Genomic DNA, 21759 nt, shown 5'->3' on the forward strand with positions numbered 1-21759 from the left:
GACTCTTTCCAGGCCTTACCCCTGCTTTCTGGTGGTGGCTTGCCAGTAATCCATGGCATTCTCTGCTTCAGTCATCACATGGCGTTCTCCGCTTTATCTGTGTCCAAATTTCCTTTTCTTAGGAGGACACCAGTCATATCAGATTAATAGCCCTACTCCAATATGACCTTATTTTATCTGACCTAATTCCATTCGTTACAATTCTATTTACAAATAAAGTCACATTCTGAGGTACTGGGAATCAGGACCTCAACATATCTTTTTTGGGGGCACAGTTCAATCGATAGCAATTGTAGTGATTTTGACCAGTAGTTGTTCATGATCCCTGCCAATCCAGAGCTCCTTCAAAGTAAAGAGGCCCTCCTGTAGTCCTGGTTGAAGGAGCAGCCCCTCTTTGGACCTGTGCCCCACCTCCTCCCTCATGGCCACAGCTGGTGGACATGGAGAGCATCATCCCATAGATTCCCAGTGAAGCAACATCCCCTTGCCTCATATGAAAGGATGAGCTTGAACAATTAGATATTTTCTCTTAAAAATTTTATTGGGAAATAGAGAATCAGGCATTTAGCAATTGAAGCTGAAGCCAAAAAGAGCCTGCAGTATCTGGAAATATGGGTTTTAGTGCTTAACACAAACAAATTTAAAGACAAACTTAAAGAAATGGGGAAAAATAAAAACTCTTGGCATTGTCCATTCTGTAGACCAAAGAAATACGTCCACCCACCTTTTGTCCAGTAAAAACCACCTCGGTTCTCAGCCCAAAGAGTTTACAGCAAGGGTCTCAAAAGACATTGGGGTTTTGACATGGTGTTGTAGAGACATTTGTTCTCTACACCACCACCACCCCCATTTCCTTGAATGTAACATGGTAGTATAAGGTGTCAGTAGAGTTGTTCCTGTTTCCCTAAATTGGTGACTAAAGCCTTAACTGGGAACATAAAGCAGCAAATGCACCACATTTAAAGTTCACCAAACTTTGAACTGTAGAGCCAATCCCTTCCTCCTCAGGACTGGCTGAAAGAGACCATTTCAATACAACCAGCACTGTCATACCACAATGCCCACCCCCACCACACACCCACATACAAAGAGATTAGAAAGGCAACAAAAGGAGGCACTGCCCAGAATACAAACTCCACAAATTTTTGTCTGTGTTTTTGCTGATGTATTCCAAGAACCTAGAACAGTGCCTGGCACATAAATGTATGTTCAATAAATAGTTGTTTACTGAATTTGGGGGAAGCAGAGTTTCCATATAGGTTATCCCCTCACCTCACCTCCCTGTAAGGGCTCCACTGCTTTTCTTCCCTAAAACTGAGGGAGACGGGTCCCAAGGCAATCTGGAAGTTTGAGGAAAGGATAAACAAACATTTATTTCTTCATTTGGGTTCCACTGAGCACCAAGGATCTCTGACTTGCCTGAGGGGCTGGGAAGAACACTGGGGGAAAATGACACAGCCCCTTTAGAGAAAATAAGCAACCTTTCAAGGCTACCATGGATAAGGCCACTCGGTTTATAAATTTCACACCACCAGAGAACACTTCACAATTGCAACACTGCTCTGGGGAGGATGGGGCAGGCAGAGGGTAGAAGAAATTGTGATCTTCCAAAGCATGGGACAGAGAGGAACACACATAAAAGGAATGCAATGTGACACTACCATCCTGAAGATGGTGTTGAATCCCTCAAGAAACACCCAAAGCTTAGTGATGGTGCTGCTCAGAATCGAGTCCCTCACCAGCCCAGCCAGTTCATCAGTTTACAGTGAGTTAAATCAGCAACTTCAGCAAAGCTTACAGTTATCAAATGACCATGTCTAAAGCATGCTAATTAATTGCTGTCAATTTGGAAGAAGGTTATAAAAGCATGAAACCCCTGGATTGACCTAATATCTTACTGAGAACTCCATTACAGAGAGTTCGTACCCAGAAATGTAAAGAAAGTGGGAAAACATTTATTCAAGGTGGAAGACTTAGAAGATTCAAGAATCATACTGGTGGAAAACTCTTATTGTTTATCCTTTTTAATGTCTTTAAGATCTGTAGTGATGTCCCCACTCTCATTCCTGATATTGGTAATTTATATCTTCTTTTTCTCCTGATAATTCTGCCTAGAGGTTTACCACTGATTTTTCTCTTCTTTGTCTGCCTTTTCACTTTTCTGTTCTCATCTTTATTGTTTCCTTCTTCCTACTTATTTGGTGTTTAATTTGTTCATTTTTGCTTACTTAAGGTGGACATTTAGATCACTGACTTGAGACCTTTCTTCTTTTCTAAGAAAGCATTTAATGATTTAATTTTCTCTAAGCACAGCTTGAGCTGCATCCCATGCATATTGATGTGTTTTCATTTCCATTCAGTTCAAAATAATTTCTAATTTCTCCTGTGATTTCTTCTTTTATACATGGATTTGAGAATGTGTTATTTAGGTTTCCAATATTTGGGGATTTTCCAGATGTTTTCTGCTATTGATTTCTAATTTAATTATATTGTGGAACATACTTTGCATATTATATATACTTCAAATATTTTTCAATTAACTGAGACTTGTTTTATGGTCTGCTATATGGTCTATCTTGATAAATTTTCCATGTGCATTTGAAAAGAATGTGCAGTATTCTGCCATTATTGGGTGGAGTGCTCTATGTCAATTAAATAAGATTTATTGATCCTGTTACTTATGTCTTCTATAGCCTTACTGATTTTCTGTCTATTTGTTCCATCAATTGTTGACAGATGTTGAAATCTTCCACTATAAATATGGATGTGTATATTTCTCATTTCTATTTGATCAGGTTTTGCTTCATATATTTGAAGCTCTGCATATATTTAAGGTTGCATTCTCTTGATGTACTGATTCCTTTTATCCTATCTTCCTGCCTTCCTTTGGATTGAGTAATATTTATTCCATTTTAAATCCATTCTTGGTGTATTAGGTCTAACTCTGGTATTGTTTTGTTTTTTAGAGATTGCTCTAAAGTCCACAATTAACATCTTTGCCTTATCATAGTCTACCTTCAAATACTATAATACAAATTTGTAAAGTCTAGTACACTTCCATTTTCCTCCTTTATTGCTATTGTTGTCATACATTGTATGACATTTCAGCTAAGAAGCAGCACAATACTTTTTGCTTTAAATAGTTACCTGTTAAAATAAATGTTTGAAAAAGAGAAAAAGTCTTTTACATTTATCTGCATATTATCCATTCCTGGTGCTCTTTATCTCTTTGTTCAGATCCAAATTTCCATCTAGTATCATTTTCTTTCTTCCTGTTTTAATAAAGAACTTTCTTTAACAGATATGCTGGAAATGAATTATCTCATATTTTATCTGGAAAAAGTCCTAACTTCATTTTTAAATGTTGCTTCATTGCCGTCTTGCTGGCTTAGTTTCTGAAGAGAAGTGTTCTGTCATTCTTATTATTGTTCCTTTTCATTTGTTCTTCTTATCATTGTTCAGGAAAATGAGAGTGTTCTTTTACTTTGGCAATTTTTATTATTTTCTCTTTATCTTTGGTTTTTGACAATTTAATAATGATGTGTCTTTAAATTGTCTTATGTTTGTTCTCCTTGGGTAGGTTAAGCGTGTTGGATCTATACACTTATAGTTTTCTACAAATTTGGAAAAAAAATTTTCCTGTAATTTCTTCAAATATTTTTCTGTCCATCTCCCTCTTCCTTCTGGAAATCCATATATTGAAACACAGAATTTATGCTGGGTTTTTTTTTTTTTTTTCAGTCTTAGTATTTCATTTTGGGTAATTTTTATTGCAATGATCTTCAAGTTCATTAACCTTTTCTTCTCTAGTGTCTAATCTGCTCTTAATGGCATCAAGTGTATTTCTTATTTCAAATATTCTATTTTTCATCTCTAAATGTTCAATTTAGGTCTTTATAACTTCTACTTCTCTCACCGTCATGATCAAGCTTTCATATATTTCTTGAACATATATGAGTGTATTTATACTACCTTGTCTGTTACCACTGTCTATCATTTCTAGGTCTGTTTCTATTGACTGATGATTCTCCTGAAGGACTGCACTTTCCTTCTTTTTTGCATGCCTAGTGTTCTTGATTCACTTTTGGTGCTTAATTTTATTGTAGTTGTTTTTTTAATTTTGAGATTTTTATTCCTGGATAGTTTTGTTAGTTAGAATCAGTTTGACCCTTTAAAGTCTCGCTTTTAGGCTTTATTAGGGCAGGTCCAGAGCCTAAGGGTAATTCCATAACCACCTCACCCACCCACCCACTTCCACTGAGGAAGTATCATACTGAGTTCTCTGTTCAATGTCCCATGTATTAAAAGATCCATCCACTCTGGCTAGTTGAAACATAAACTATTCCCAGGCTTGTATAAGCACTGAGAACTTTTTTTTCCACTCCTTTCCTTAGTCTTGGGCAATTTCCTGTCTGGATTTTCTTTTCTTCCTTTAGGGAGTGTTAAATTTTTATTTGGCAGGAAATTAAGTAATTAAGTTACTGAGAGATCACCTTGATTCTCTCAAGGCCTTCTTTTAAGGCTTTGTTAAAGATTAGCCTTTAGTCTGGTGCTAGTTTAGTCCTACTATTAAAGTGTGACTTTTCTGAGATCACTACTCAATGCCCACATGTTCAGTGATGTATTTCCATTCTGGCTGGTTGGAACTCAAATATCTCCCAGCTCTGTGTGAGCTGTGGGAATTTTTCAGCTTACAACTCCCTAGCAGTTTTTCGTTACTGCCCAAAGGAGTACACCTGCATAGCTTAATATTTAGCAAAAAACCAAAGAGGCTCTCTTGCAGATTTTAATGGTTATTTCTTTATGTATCTCCCTCTTCTTTACTCTGCTTACAAATTCCATCCACCTCAGCCTCCTCTAACTCTGATCTGTCTCCATAGCTTACTGAGACTAATATACCCTCTTTGGTTAACTCCCTGTGCTGTGCCTGGAAAATCAGCTCCATCATAGGGCTCACCTCATTTGTTCCTTTTCTCTCAGTAGTCACAACTCTGCACTAAATGTCTACAAAAAGTTGCTTCATAGTATTTTATTCAATTTTCTAATTGTTTATGGCAGAAAGGAAAGTACAATGCCAGTTTCTTCTGCCTGGTTATTTTTTATGTTCTCTTAGTACTTGCTTATTTTTATGTTTTCATCTTTTATTTCTTTAAACATCATTAATTTTTATTATGTTCTGGTCATTTAAATATGCTTAAGATTTGGAATCCTTGGGATTCCTATAAAATAAATTGTTCTTTCTTCATGGTGTATATGTTTGGTTGCTTAATGATCTTTGTACACTCAAATTTGGATGATCATAACTTATGGAAAATCCCTGGGTGAGGGATCTGAACTCCCTTTCTAAGACATGTAAATGATTAATGTTCATTCAAAAACACGATTTTACACAATTCTCTTTTTTGACCAACAGTAAAGAAATGTCCTAAAGAGAAACAATTATTCATTAGAAGGTCAGAGTCCAAGAGGAATGGATAAATATTGTCTTGGGCTCCTCAAGGATAATATCCCAAATGAGATTAGTGGACAACTTTCGTTCTTCCTTGGTTGGTAAGAGCTAGGAAGAGACTGCTTTATGGTGGCTGCTCTTCTGATAGGGACAGATGGCAAGGTCAGATCTGACAAGTTTTTGTTAGTCTCACCTTTAGTAATAAATGCAGAAGGTAGAATCCCAAAAGGGGCTTTAGTCACCATATTGGCAAAAGAGTCTGAAACTATAAACCAGATACAACTGATAAGAACTTTGTGAGATTCTGGAATCTTTGTGATTTCTCTACATGTGTTATTTCTATTACCATGTGTTTATGTCCACATAGTTATTAGCTAATTAACTTTCCATTAAAAAGAGGATTATAAGTGTATCTTCAGGATCACCAAGGTTTAAGATTGGATGACCATTTGGTGGAAATATTGGAATGGAAATTCAAGCCTCGCATATACTTTGGGCTAGATGTCATTGAAGAGCCTTTTCAAATCAGAAGTAAGGAACCAGAAGAATTGTATCTGATCCTACAGCCAGACTTCTGGAGAAGTCAATTTAATGGGATTGATGGTGGCAGCCACCAAGAGGAGATGAAAGTAGACCAAATTTCTGGGGACTATCACAAAAAGAAAACAAACAGAAAGCTAGCCTAGAACCTCAAAATTGATCCTAAATCTAAGCAAATTTAAAAATCCATCTGAGGTTTTCCAATCAATTATAGACAATTTCAAGATGACTGACTAGAACTTGGGGTACAGTGTAATAATGGGACATCATTTTTCCTGAAGATTTAGAGATTAGAACCACAGATTTGACCTCATTATCAATAAATTTCACCAACAACCTGAGCTCCCATATGCAAGCAGTTTAACTGCTTTGCAGATTAACCATAGGACTAAGAAATTTCTTTAGTCTTGGATTTTCTTCCAACATGCTTAAAACTCCAGGGCTCCATTTCTCACAATATAATTATTCCTCAGCAAAGCAGTATCAAAAGATTACAAACCTGAAACAGGCTTGGAGCATTCAGATGGAAGCATTCAGCTAAATAGCTGCACAAATATAAACAAAAGAAACCAATCTAAAACACATTAAGCATGTAGAATAGGCCCCACCTGATTGATAACCATGGAGGATTAAGCTTCATTTTGATTTATTGATATTAATGATCTATTGAGAGCTAGATGACTTCTAAAGCACTTTGTAATTATGAAATATTATTCTGCCCTACCTATCAAACATAACTGATTGTTTATCACTACATGTTTTACTGACTAAACTTCTATAAAAGTAAATATTTCAACTATTGTCATCATCCAAAGGTGCCACCACTTTTATTTGTTTACCAGATCATAAGATGATACTGGCCCATTACCCTTGACCTAGTCAAACCTCTACAAAAGACTTAATGATGCTATTTAGGATGCATTTCCTTGCTGCTTTGTGCAGGTGGCTTTCGCATTGTTGCATAGACAGTGATGGGAACATCAGTTATTGTCAGGCAATGACTTCCAGGGCATCTTCGAAGTTGACTAAATGAAAGAGCAAATGACATGTAATTAGATATTTAAGAGGAAATATTTTTTCAGAGTACCAAAGTTTGAGTGTATATTTGACAGTCTGTAATCATTTTGAAATCTTTGAAAATCCTGAAACAATTATAACACAGTGGCAATGATGAGGCAGACATTTTAGACTTATGTTACATAGAAATTGTGGCTACTGCTATACATTTATTTAATCACAGGAAATTGATAAATACAAAGATAATTCTTTAAATGTTCATTTGAAAGATATGTAGCAATCGCTAGATGACAAAAAAAAAGAAATAAAAAGTGCATAGTTGTAAATATATGGCAGTTCGGACTTAACACCTACCTTAAAATTGTTTCATTTGAGTGATTTTTAAAATGTGTGGAAAAATATAAAACTAAACATACTCTTCCACATACTGTTCAAAGACTGATGGAATCTCAGGTTTAAAAAGGCCCTTAAATGATATCTAGTCCAAAAACACATCTGATACTTGAATTTCCTTTCAACATTTCTACCAAATAGTCATCCAGCCTTAAACATTTCTAAAGAATGACACAGTGCTCACAACACGTCACAGTACCCTATTCTGTTCCTGAGTAACTCTGTCTAAAGTACCTCCCTTATTAAGCTTAAATCTGTTCCAAAATTTTCCAAGCAATGAGAAATCTAACAATGTAGTATTTTAATGTTTTGCTCTTGTAAACAGCAGAAAAGTGCAACAAATCCTATTACAGATTTTTTTCAATTTTTCCAAAAAATGGTTTTACTTCATAGAATCTTCATTCTCAATATCTTTCTCTTTCTGCCAGAGGTAAAATCAAAGCCAAAGTGACACTAAATCTAAGGTGAGAGGCTGAGTCTTTCTCTTATTTGCAGCCTTATGCCTAGCACAGTGCCCTCACATAATAGCCCTCAAGGTCCTATGTTTGTTTAATTGAATATTAGCTAGTTTTTAAACTATCACCAAAAAAATCTAACCAGAAATTGACAAACAACAGATTTTGAACTATCAAGGCCAACAGAGGTGCAAAACACAAACTACACTAAGGAAACCTGGCCTCTGTTAATCTAATTTAACAACAGCAATGCTTTGAACTCTCGTGTTGTTTTCTCCTTGCCAACGTCAAATACCAGCTACAGCTTGTATTGATGACAGCCACTGCACATTTACTCAGTTGTCAGGATAAGAAGCCTTAACCTGGCTGGTGAAGTCTCTTTCCCATTACAGGCAGCACTGGCGCTCAGCCCAGGTTCCAGTCCAACAGAAGAATCTCCTCCTTCAACTGGAAACCTCCTTGGCTGGGTCCCAAAGCGAAAAGGCATAATTCACTGAAAACCTAGACTGGAAAGTTAAAATCGGAATTAGGGAGGGAAGCAAGGTTGTCTTCAAATAGCTCTTTGTAATTTTCAATGTTACTACCTTATTATAGGCATACAGAAACATTCTGAAAAAAACACTTTAAAATATCTTTTAAAGTGTGAAAATACTGCATCATACTATATGTTCCTAACATACAATTTTAAGTCTTTCAACAAATTCAAATAGCCATTAGATGATAAAAGTAACTGTGCCCTATGGTTAATGTAACTGAATTTAATTTCTGCTGTGTGGAAAAAATTGTTTGCTTTTAAATGGCTTTTGTAATCCACGTGCTTGAGCCCCAACTCCCACTCCCCACCTTCTCTTCCTTTGAAGTACGGCTAGAGTTCCTCATTCCCCATGAAATCTTTAGCTAAGCCTTTCATCGTCCCTGCCTCCCTCTGGTATTTCCAGTGTACTAATTAAGAGTGTGGCCTTGGGAGAGCTGAACTGATCTGAGTTCTAATCCTTCTTGTGGCCCTTCTTAACTATGTGATCCTAGGCAAAGTACATAAGCTCTCTAAGTGACTTTCTCAAGGGTAAATTGGGAATAATAATAGTATCTACTTCCAGTTTCACAGTGAGGATTAAATAAGAAAATACACGTAACAGTGTCTAACACATAGCGGTACTCAATGAATATTAACTATTATTACTCATCAGATGCTACTGAGCATTAGTAAATTACATATTTATGTATATAATGCAAATGTAATATATATTTGTGTTCATATGTGTGTATATATGATATATGTGACTTTATATATTAAAAATAAGCTCCTCACTGTCTAGTGTTGATTTTGCCTGCAACTCTTACCCCATCCCATTAGATCCACCATTAATTTTCACTTGCTAGGGGCCAATTCATGTATTTAGTCTGAATTTGCATTTCACTTTCTCAGAAAAGACTTCCATAACCTCCACTATTTAAGTTTTCATAGCACCCTATATTTCTGCTTTGTAAGTTATCTTTACTGTAATTTAGGGTTCCCAGCCGTGGCACTATTGACATTTTGAATTGGATAATTCTCTGTTGGGAAGGAGGGAGCTGTCCTGCGCATCGTAGGATGTTTAGCAGAATCCAACGCCTGTACCCACTAGATGGCAATAGCATCCCCCTCACCCAAAGTTCTAACAGTCAAAAATGTCTCCAGACATTGCCAAATGTCCTCTGGGGAACAAAATCATCCATCCCCTGTTGAGAACCACTGCTCTAATAATTTGCCAATGTTTTAATCTAATAGTTGTTCCTTCATATTCCATGCCTGTCTTTGTCAACATTTTTTAATCTCTAATACCTAGAACAGTGCCTGGCACAGTGGATACTTCAGAACTATATCTTCAATAAATTTGCATGCTTGTTAACCCACAAAGGACAGGAAAAATGTCTTACATCTGTTTCTTACAGCATTCTATGCCTAAGAGGTAAATGTTTATTGGTGGTAATAATAAACCTAAATTATTAAGGTTTAAGAATTTGAATATTACAGTAACTTTAATAAACCATGTATCAGTTAACAAAGAAAAAAGTTATATTTAATGATGATGTAGTAAAACCAGAGTAAAGTATATGGTTTAGTATAACTATGTATGTATTAAGTTTTAGTTAATTTGGTCAAGCATACATAGACTTACCAAAAAAGGCCGAGTCTGATTCCTGTAGAGGTGGATAAATCAACTGCTTCTACTGACCTTCCATAGAAGGCTGGAAATGCCAAAGCAATGATGATCAAATGTTCCAGTGACACCCAGAAATTATGACATCAGAAGATTCTTTCACATAGTTTCCTACCTGCTAAAGAATCAAATGTCTCAATTCATAGATCCAGCAACAAAGTTAGCTAAAAATTGTTTCTAAGGTTGGTTTGATGGTTGTATTCTTGTTGCCACTGGCTTATCTATATTCCAACAATATTAAATAAATATTATTTTAATCTATGAATGAATTATCTGTATCTATTCTAGACCTAGAGTCTATACAATTTCCTCATTCTCTTTATCTTCCAGGCTTTCTTTTAGTTATTACCCACAATTGATCCAATCTACCTTCTTGCACACCCCACTTCAATACCCTCGAATGACACCTTCACAAATATCTATATAGCTCTTCCTACCTGGAATTCTTTATACCCTCTCTACTGTCTGGACTATCACTTCTTTTCTGTTTCCTCAAAAGAGGCTTGAAATTCCCAAATGGCAGGAGTAATGACACTTGATAAAGGAAGAATTACATCTTGTAATGTCCTCCCTATTCCGTTCACTGGATTCTAAGTTTCTCCTCTGTTCATACCATCTTTGTATTTCCCTTTACTGTCCTGTCTCTCCCAACTTGTTCTTGCTGTCCATATTAACAGCTTACCTCAATGAATGCCTGCCCCACTCAGCACTACTTAGGTTTAACCCTTAAGCCAGAACATTACTATTCAACTAACCAATTTTTCCATTTCAGTAGCTGACTAAACTATTAAATGCTAGTGGGCATTTTAATTTAATGAAAATCTTTTTACTACCTATATTTTATGTTAAGTTTCCACTGTTCTGTTTTCATTTGATTGATGTATAGTAATTTGGAATATTACATAAGAATTGAATTGATGTTAGACAAAGTCTTACCTCTACCTTCTTTTTCCTTTACTAGGGTGCTGGCTGTGAATAAGTTGATCACAATTTTAGCTTAGAGAAATCATTTAACTGATGGTGTCACAGTCAGACAAACTGAAATAATTGCTGGCCATTGTTAGCTAAAATGTTAGGACCTAAACATTCAGTGCTTAGGTTGACAAAATTTTTGAATTCTTTACATGTTTAAAAAGTAGAAGCAGTGGATAGATGATGGGTTTTGGCATCAGAATAGGTTTGAATGTTAGCTCTGAGACGTTGAGCAAATCAGTAAAAGTTTGTCTCTAAAGTGGTATTCACTCCTACCTTATTGAGCCATTCTGAGGAATAAAATGTCTAACATGCATAAAGCCAATATCTGGCATATAAAAACTAGGTCACCACAAGTTCTCTTATCTTCTTGTGTAATTCTTGAAATCAGAGTGTTGAGACATTGATTTCACTTTATAGTCACTGATATACCTTAAAAACTACAAAGTAAAATATTTGCAAGTGGGACATTATTAAATTCCTCTAATTTAATACTATTTTTATCTAATCCATTTGACATACCTTGTGCCAAGTTTCTTTTTTTAGTATGGGTGACACAATGAACAAACTAAACAGCATCCTTAAAAGAAACTTTCCAGCACTAGACAAATATATTGGAAGACAAAATGAACTTCATTCTCCAGCAGATCTTCACAGAGCAATGGATAAATAAGCAAAGTATAACTGGTGAATAAAAATGTGAAGAAATCTCTAGACTCTTTCTCAGAATATACATTTATCTTTTCTCAATCTACCTTCAAATAACGTATCACTTCACATATCCTAGAAGAACCTTACGAGAGTGTATCCCATTTTCCCTCTCTCACCCTTTAGGATTTTGTTGTCATACATTTTACTCCTACACACATTAAAAACTCCAAAATATGTATTAGTTTTGCTTTCAGCAGTCAATTGTTTTAAAGAGATTTTTTTTTAAAAAAGTCTTTTATATTTACCCACATATTTATCATTTTCAGTGTTCTCTATTCCCTTGAATAGATCCAAATTTCAGTCCAACATCATTTTCCTTTTTCCCAAAGGTCTTCATTTAACAGTGCTGGTAGGCTGACATATAATTCATTCAGCTTCTGTATGTCTGAAAATTCTTATTTCACCTTTTTTGAACAACATTTCCATTGAATATAGAATCCTGGCAGGTTTTTTGATTTCAGTACTTTTAAAGACTTTAGTCCATTGTTTTATGGTTCGCATTGTTGCTAACAAGAGGTCTGCTGTTACTCTTATCTTTGTTCTTTTATATGTAGTGTGTCTTTCCTCTGGCTGCTTTTAAGATTTTGTTTATTACTGATATTAAACAATTTGATTAAGATGTGCTTGGTGTAGTTTTCTCCGTTTCTTGTGCCTATAGTTCATAGTGCTTCTTGAATCTGTGGATTCAGTTTTTATCACATTTAGAAATATTTCAGCCATTATTTTTCCAAGTTTTCTTTTGTTGTCATTCCCCCCTCCTAGAATGCCAAATATATGTATATTAATCTTTTTGAAATTTTTAACAGTTCACGGATCCCCTATTCACTTTCTTAAATCTTCTTGCTCTATTTTATTTTGGATAGTTCTTATTGTTATGTCTTAAAGTTCACTAATCTTTTCTTTTGCACTGTTTAATCTGCTCTTAATTCCATCCATTGTATTTTTCATTTTAGACATTATATTTTCCATCTTTAGGAGTCAAATTTGGAAAACTCTATCTTCCTTATCTCTCCTAAACCTGTTCATAATTCCTTCTGCCTTCTTGAACATTTGGTGTATATTTATAATAATTGTTTTAATGTCCTTGTCCACTAAGTTGTGTCACTTCAGAGTCTGTTTTTATTGACTGATTTTTCTCCTCCTAATGAGTAGTATTTTTCTGCACCTTTGCATATCATTTTTTATTGATGCTAGACATTTTGAATTTTACATTCTTGAATACTGGACTGGGTCTTATTTTTATTCCTTTAAGTTCTTTTGAGTTTGGTCAGGGACGGAGATATTTAGAAGTGGATTGGTCCCTTTGAGTGTTTATTTTAACCTTTCTTAGGCAAAATCAGAGAAGCCATGAGTCTAGGGCTAGTTTGTCTCCACTACTGAGTCAATACTCTTCTGTGCCCCAATATCCCATGTATTACAAGGCTTCCTTACACTACCTATTTGAAATGTGCACTATTTTCCAGCCCTGTGTGAGCTCCAGGAGACGTTCTTTCTGCTACTTTTCTGTGATTCTTTCCTTGGTCTTATAGTTTCCACACAAGCATGCACTGATCAGTCATCAGTTTAAATCTCACTAATAATCCCCTTGCAGACCTCCAAAGCTTTCTCTTTGTATACTCTTTCCTCTCTGGCACTCTGCTCTGCAAATTTTGACTGCCTTGGTCCCCCAGAATTCTCAGCTCTGTCTCCTTGACTCAGGGTGACCACTGGACACTGCCTGGGCTCTATTCATTATAAATGACTCACTAGATCCAGACAAAGACTCAAGGCAAAGAGAGGTTCACCAGAGTGCCAGGAGGGCAGTCACTGGGGCCATGTTACAGCTACCACAGATGCTATTTTCTATTTCATGCCTGAGAATGCTTATGTAGTACATATAAAGCTAATCACCAAATATTTCTGGCTTTCTGTCTTCTATACAAAGATCTGGCTTTCAGGTCTTCCAGTTATTCATCAAATATTTACTGCTCTTTCCTTCCCCCACTCAAAAAACAAACAGACAAAAAACAGAAATTTACCAGATAATGGTAGTTCATCAGCCTGGTTCCAGAGTGAGGATAACATAAAACATAGTCCCAGACATCCCTCAATGGACATGTATCATGTGCAAGAAATAAACATTTGTTTACACCAGTAAGTTTGGAGGCTGGTTGCTACCACAGCATAACAGATTTAAGTTCAGACCCAGGTATGGCCATAAAGAAAACCTAGAATATATGGCACTAACCATATATTTTCTATACTAACAAGTGGTCAAGCAGCAGATGACATGAAAACTGTTATTGGAAGCTGAAAAGATAAGCCTACATTATTTAGTGGCAAACCTTTTGGAAACCTTTTTGGAAAACACTGTGATAAAACTGGGAGGCAGATAATTTACCTAATAATGAAAATTCTAGGGGAAGAGGTTAGAATAGTAATAACACATTGGTTGTTATTCACTGTGTTTGTCAAGTTATTATGAGAAAGAGATGAGCTCAGAAAAGAAATGTCAGTAAACAGCAATAAAAATGGGTAGACAGAGAGGAGGGGCAAGATGGCAGCATAGAGAGGAGTAGAATTTAGTCAGTCCCCTGGAACAACAAATAAACAATAAGGAACAACTAGTAAATAATCTGAAATAGCTGCTGGGGGACAACCGTGACTGTCCATACACTGTACACCAACCTGGATTGGGAGGAATGCCTGAGATCACAGCATATGATCTGTAAGTAAAAGCTGCAGAACCACGCCGAGAGCCCCCTCCCCCCATAGCAGCCTTTGCTGCAAAACCTCGCTGTGGTAGAAACAAGCAGCACTCTCCGAACAAGCAAATATAGCTCCGCTGAGCTCCAACTGGGGTTTTAATTAACAATGTGGACTGCTGAATACAAGCTACAAACCCCCAACAAGCAGAAAGAAGCTTTTAGTGACGACTGACCTTAAAAAACCAGAAGAATCATCTGTCCTGGGAGGGGGAGCCCTGAAGACCAGGTATTACCTCTGGCCAATGAGTGAAACTGGGGAGCCATGTACTGGCTCTAAAAGAGGGCTTTCTGTCCCTTTTACTCTCTCTCAACCTGAAGGTCTCAGAAGAGAAAGTCAGCTGTTTTCAGTTTGCAGCACTCTGACCCAGAGAGGGGTGGAGATAACAGAATCAGAGAGACTATTCAAATCCAGATGATCACTCCCTAGGGGGTGTACTTCCCTAAGAGTAAGGAGGTGGAGTCCAGCTTTCCTTTCAGAACCAGACCCCAGAACCTGGGGGAAAACAGCCAAAACAGAAATTAAGGAGGCCACACTTCCTTACACCAGTTGGGAGTGACAGGCTGACAGGCACCACCTGCTGGGCAGGTTAGGAAAAGCACAGCGACTGGAAACCTCACAGGAAAGTCTGTCATTCCTCTAAGAAACACCCTTATATAACCCAATTCTGAGATCTGAACCTGTTCTGGTCTGGGAAAATCTGACTGGAGTAACCAAAGAAACCAGATGCCTAGACAACAGAAAACTACAATCGATACTAGGAGAAACGAAGATACGGCCCAGTCAAAGGAACAAACTTCACCTCAATCAAGATACCGTTCAGATATTGTTTCACTTTAATGAAACAATCTATTAAAGATTTTCAAAGAAATATGCTAAATCAAATCAAAAACCAAATCAGCAAGTTCAGGGAAGATATAACAAAAGAGACAAAGGCTATAAAGAAAACACTGGGTGACCATAAGGTAGAAATGGAAAGTTTGAAAAAACAACCGGCAGAATCTATGGAAATGAAAGACACAACACAAGAGATGAAAAACACAATGAATACATGCAACAGCAGCTCTCAAGAGGCAAAAGAAAACACTCAGGAACTGGAGAACATGGCACCTGAAAGCCTACACACAAAAGAACAGATAGGGAAAAGAATGGAAAATATGAGCAACGTCTCATGGAATTAAATGACAACATGAAGCACATGAATGTATGCATCTTGGGTGTCCCAGAAGGAGAAAAGATGGGGAAAAGGGCAGAAGCAATAATAGAGGAAATAATCAATGGAAATTTCCTACCTCTTATGAAGACATAAAATTACAGACCCAAGAAGTGCAGCATACCCCAAACAGAATAGATCTGAATAGACCTACACCAAGACATTTAATAATCAGATTATCAAACGTCAAACACAAAGAGAGAATCCAGAAAGCAGCAAGAGAAAAGCGACACATCACATACAAAGGAAGCTTTATAAGATTATGTACAGATTTCTCAGTAGAAACAATGAAGGCAAGAAGGAAGGGGTCTGATATATTTAAGATACTGAAAGAGAGAAACCGCCAACCAAGAATCCCATATCTGGCAAAAATGTCCTTCAAATATGAGGAAGAGTTTTAAATATTCTCTGACAAACAGAAAATGACAGAGTTTGTGAACAAGATACCTGTGCTACGGGAAATACTAAAGGGAGCACTACAGACAGACAGGAAGACAGGAGTGAGAGGTTTGGAAAACAATTTTGGGTGATGGTAGCACAGCAATGCAAATACACTGAACAAAGATGACTATGAGTATGGTTGAAAGAGGAAGGTTCGGAGCATGTGGGACACCAGAACAAAAGATGAAAGATAAAGACTGGGACTGTATAACTCAGTGAAACCTAGAGTGTTCAACAATTGTGATAAAATGTACAAATATGTTTTTACATGAGGGAGAATAAATGACTGTCAACCTTGCAAGGTGTTAAAAATAGGGTAGTAAAAAATGCAATCAATGCAAACTAGAGACTATAGTTAACAGGAACATGGTATTATGCTTCCTTTAATGTAACAAAGGCAATATACCAAAGCTAAATGCCTATAAGAGGGGGACATAAGGGAGGGCTATGGGACTCTTGGCATTGATAATGTTGTCTGACTCTTTCATTCTACTTTAGTTTAATTCTATCTTTCCTTTCATTGTTTTTTAGCTGTCTTTTTTTTTTTTCTTTTTCTTTTGTCTCTATACCTTCTTTGACTTTTCCTCCTTCTTTGTGGAAGAAATGCAGATGTCCTTATATAGATAGTGGTGATGGTGGTGAATACATAAATACATAACTATACAGGGAACCATCGATTGTTTACTTAGGACAGAAAGTATGGTGGGTGAACAAAACTGTCTTAAAAAAAATGGGCTGAAGAAAATTGAGGGCACTACATTGAGTGAAATAAGTCAGACACATAAAGACAAATATTGCATGGTCTCACTGACAGGAACAATTATAATATTTAAATACATATACATGAAACATAAGTTACCAGGATATAGAACGAGGCTAAAGAATGGGAAGCAGTTGCTTATTATGAGCAGAATGTTCAACTAGGTTGAACCTAAGTATTTGGAAGTGGACAGAGGTGACAGTAGCATGTTATTGAGAGAATAATAGTGTTGAATGGTGTGTGAATGTGGTGGAAAGGGAAGCTTAGAGTCATGTATGTCACCAGAAGGAAAGCTGGAGTTTAAAAGATGAGAATGAATAAAACAGTGAATCTTGTGGTGGACAATGTCCATGATTAACCATACAAATATTAGAAATCTCATGAACTAGAACAAATGTATGCACTATAATGAGAACCTAATAACAGAGGGTTATATAGGGGGGAAGATACACCTATTGCAAACTATGTACTACACTTAACAGTATTTTAACATTCTTTCATCAACAGTAACAAATGTACTATACCTATACTCTGAGTCAATAATGGAGGAGTGGTGGTTAAGGGTAGGGGAGGGATTGAGTTCCTTTTTGTCTTTATTTCTTTTCTGGAGTAACAAAAATGTTATAAAAATAGGAAAAAAAAATTAACTGTGGTGATGGATGCCCAGCTATGTAATAGTACCATGGGCAATTGATTGTGCACTTTGGATCTTTGGATAATTTTATGGTATGTGAACAATCTCAATAAAATTAAAATTTTAAAAAATGGGTAGACAGGACCCAAAAATTCAAATTATATTTAAATAACAATGTGCCTAGCTATAACAGTGTATTTTCTTGGAACATATTTTATTCCTCCTTCAAACTTCGTAACATTTTTTCAATCTCTTCAAGTATTGAATGAGCTGTAGCTAAGGCTGAGGCAACCTAATTGTTTTTCCTCTCCACGTCTTTCCTTTTTTTGTTTCTTCTGTGGATAGCTAAAGAAGTCTTTCTTTATACTGAAAATTGAATAATTTACAACCAGGACATATTCCTTGGTATTGATTCTTCTATATGAATTTTTCTATGAAACATGATGTATCATTTTAATGTATAAGTTTTTCTTCCTTTGTTATTTACTTATATAATTAATCATTAAGTACATTTCTTCCTCCATGTGCTGGGTTCTTTACCTCAGATGCACTTACTAGTCTTATGTTGAACCATCTTTGTCTCTCCTGTACATTATTTTCTAATATCTTTAATATCTTTGTCCTTTATTTCAGCATTCTCTGTGATTATCTCAAGCCTTTCCTCCAAATCAGTAACTGGATTTTCAGTTCTCTAGTCTGTTTCTTAGTATTTCTAACTTAATCATTAGTCCTAGAAGCCATGTGGGCATTTCAGTCTTCAGTTAATTCCCTTAGCTATTATCTTCATTTTAGTTCATTTATTCATCAAACATTTACTGACTACCTACAACACACCAGGCAAGGTTCCAAGTACTAGGGACACAGTATTGGACAAATAGGAAAAAACTCAGCTATCAGAAAGCTTACTTGTCAATCTATTATTTTAGCATCTTGTCTTTGATTTCATTTTATTGAATTTATACTTTTTTTTAGGTTTATTATAGCACAAAGTATAAGTGACGAATTTTCCTTTTTTTCCCCCCTCAGGTTAGGTTTCATCCCTATTAAAACCTAACCTATTATTGCTTTTTCTTCCTTCCTCCCTTGTATGGTAATATGTTTGTGTAATTCTCATTTTTTTATCTTACTCATTTTTAACATGGGCAATTTTTTTCTGATTTATTTTCTCTGAGTGTTAGTCATTTACTGCTCTAATACTGTGCTCTAGTTTGCTCATGCTGCCGGAATGCAAAACACCAGAGATGGATTGGCTTTTATCAAAGGGGTTTATTTGGTTACAGTTACAGTCTTAAGGCCATCAAGTGTCCAAGGTAACACATCAGCAACCAGATACCTTCACTGGAGATGGCCAATGGTGTCCGGAAAACCTCTGTTAGCTGGGAAGGCATGTGGCTGGCATCTGCTCCAAAGTTCTGGTTTCAAAATAGCTTTCTCCTAGGACGTTCCTCTCTAGGCTGCAGTCATCAAAAATGTCACTCTTAGTTACACTTGGGGTATTTGTCCTCTCTTAGCTTCTCCGGAGCAAGAGTCTGCTTTCAATGGCCGTCTCCAAAACGTCTCTCATCCGCAGCTCCTATGCTTTCTTCAAAGTGTCCCTCTTGGCTGTAGCTCCTCTTCAAAATGTCACTCACAGCTGCACTGAGTTCCTTCTGTTTGTCAGCTCATTTATATGGCTCCACTGATCAAGGACCACCCTGAATGGGTGGGGCCACGCCTCCATGGAAATTATCTCATCTGAGTTCTTACCTACATTTGGGTGGGGCACATTTCCATGCAAACAACCTAATCCAAACTTTCCAACTTAATCCCCACTAATATAAGTCTGCCTCACAAAATTGCATCAAAGAATATGGCTTTTTCTGGGGGACATAATACATTCAAACCAGCACATACTGCTTACCTCAAATCTCAACGGCATCAATCAAAAACCTTTTTTCTTACTCTTAAGACTGTGGATAGCCTCTGTTCAACTGATCTCCGCTTGGGTCCCCTGGAATTGACTGGAATCAGGCAGACTCCAGGCTCCAATTCAGACTTAGAGTTGGATCTAATCTACCTGTCTTCATTATTTTGGAAACAGCAACCAACTGAGGCATTGTTTCTGCCATGGCAAAGTCCAAGAGGCCAGGAAAACGCATGCACTCACATCTTAAAATCCTGATTGTTTCATACCTATTATTCCATTGGTCAAAGCAAGTCACATGACCAAGCCCAACATCAATGGGGTCAAGGAAATATACTCTGCCTATTCTACTGAGAGGTAATGCACAGTCATACGAAGAGAAAGGGAGTGAAAAATTCAAAACAGTAATCCAATCTACCACACTTGCTATTGTGTAAGTAAACTCTCCTTGATTTCTTTCCTACCAGTGTGAAACCTATTCTCCTTCCACTTGCAGTTAGAGTTTGAAGGGTAAGTTACACTATTCTTTTCATTGTATTTGTATGGAAGGATGTGTTGGAGAGAATTCCACCAGTTATGTATAGCCCTCCAGATGACCTGGGTTGTATTTGCTCTTCTGAGAGTTTACTGACTATCTCAAATGAGTTCTCAGTCCACCTAGTTGGGAGCGTATTCAACACAGGATACACTCAGACTTATGAAATCAATGTGGACTCCTGAGAAATATGATTTCTAGAAGATTGTTCTGCCTCTACCGAGGTCCTGGAACAACTTATATGTAAGGTTCTACCTTGCTTTTAGTAGAATCATCCCCTCAGTCAGAGTCTCACTAGACTGAAGTTAATGAGACATGTTAGGATTTTCTTAATTTTACTTCTGTTCCATACATGGCTTCTAGAGAATGAATGGGACCTAACCACTGCATGAAGGGTAGAGCCCTGCTGAGGCCAGAATACCACACGAGCTGGTACCACAGCTCACTGATGCAAATGTACTCACATCTCTGCCTTCAAACTGGACCAAACTTTGCAAATTTTGAAGTGTCGTACTTTGGGATGACAACATCAATACCTGAAGTGACATTTTGGAAGTACCTAACTGTACCACCACTCCTGACTCCATGCCCACCAATAAGCAGTTAAGAGTAAAATCCTGCAATTGCAAATACTTCCTGATTAAAAAGCTACCCATTAATCACAAGAGATAAAGTACTAAGAAGAAAAACATTCAAATGGAAATGCTGGAAATCCTATACACCATAAACAACCCATGGTGGCTTCATACTTCCTAGCTATCAGAGAAATGTAGCAACAACTATTACTTGTCTTGGTGGGGGAATAAGATATTCTCATCAGTCAATTATAGTTCATATTACAACATGTTAATAGTAATATAATTTAACTTTTTTTTAAGATAGAGAGGCCTCTTAGGGTTTTGTAGTTCCTCAGAATTTTTGAGGAAAATGTTAATCACACTGAAGAAGTGCTTCAGTTCTTAACTGAAATCTGGTCTAATTAACCAATAAAAGTTTGCAGTATTTTTCATTTTTGACAATTTTAAAGGGTTGGTAATTTTCAGGAATGCCTGATTTTTCAATCTTCTCCTCCTATCTAAACACTGTGCATATAAAATGCCAGGTTTTAATCCCATTTCTTTACCCAGACTTCCATTTTCTCCAGTTTACGTCCCCATTCACTAATTTATATTGCACTTGTAGTCAGTGTCACACAACATAGTAATTCACGACGTTTTTGGTATTTCGTGCCTCTTCAAAAAGATTGTAAGCTTCTTGGAGCTGGGTCTATATCTCAATTTCTTTTGAATCCTCCAGAGGGCCTAGAAGTTAATGCCGCAAGCACACAGCATTCAACAAATAACGGTTGAGTTACGGAACTTTGCCATTTTGGTCTCTGTGTATAACTAACTAGTTTCGGTTGTGCCTTGATACGTCTATTTGTCTTAGGTTTCTTTGTTCTCATCAACATCCGTTCATTTCCTATTAGAACATTGATAGATACTAACGTAGTGTCCCCAGGAATATGAATAAATGGCATTTGACCCACCGCCGAAGCATTCAGACTGAACGAAGACTAAACCCCTAAAGCCCATATTTTTAACTCCCACTCCAAAGCCTTCAGTTACCCGCCAATTACCCCGGCTTCCGGAGCTGCGGATTCTCAAAGATGTTGACAAGGCAGCCGGGATCTGCGATCCGGAGGCCCAATCGCTATGGTAACGGCGAGACGCACGCGCATTCACGCAATCTTCTGACGGAAAATCGCAGCCTGAGCCTGAGAAGTGCTTGGCGACGGCAGCGACTGGCGG

At 36.9% G+C, this 21759-nt stretch overlaps 1 protein-coding gene across 3 annotated transcripts; it reads right to left on the reverse strand.

Moving 5' to 3' along the window:
- Positions 1–520: 520 nt before the first annotated feature.
- Positions 521–21706, reverse strand: FAM229B (family with sequence similarity 229 member B). Of its 3 annotated transcripts, none has more exons than XM_037842614.1 (4): positions 21588–21706; positions 10014–10173; positions 8217–8360; positions 521–7014 (listed from the first exon to the last, which is right to left on the reverse strand). In XM_037842614.1, the coding sequence occupies exons 3-4, from the start codon at positions 8339–8341 to the stop codon at positions 6897–6899; spliced, it is 243 nt and encodes an 80-aa protein (XP_037698542.1). In that variant the 5' UTR covers positions 8342–8360; positions 10014–10173; positions 21588–21706; the 3' UTR covers positions 521–6896. The 3 variants fall into 3 exon arrangements, with proteins under 3 accessions (XP_037698542.1, XP_037698541.1, XP_037698543.1); XM_037842613.1 differs by having other exon boundaries at positions 10014–10170; positions 21588–21696; XM_037842615.1 differs by having other exon boundaries at positions 21577–21622.
- Positions 21707–21759: the final 53 nt, after the last annotated feature.

This window comes from Choloepus didactylus, chromosome 7, assembly GCF_015220235.1.
Source record: "Choloepus didactylus isolate mChoDid1 chromosome 7, mChoDid1.pri, whole genome shotgun sequence".
Taxonomy (NCBI): Eukaryota; Metazoa; Chordata; class Mammalia; order Pilosa; family Megalonychidae; genus Choloepus; species Choloepus didactylus.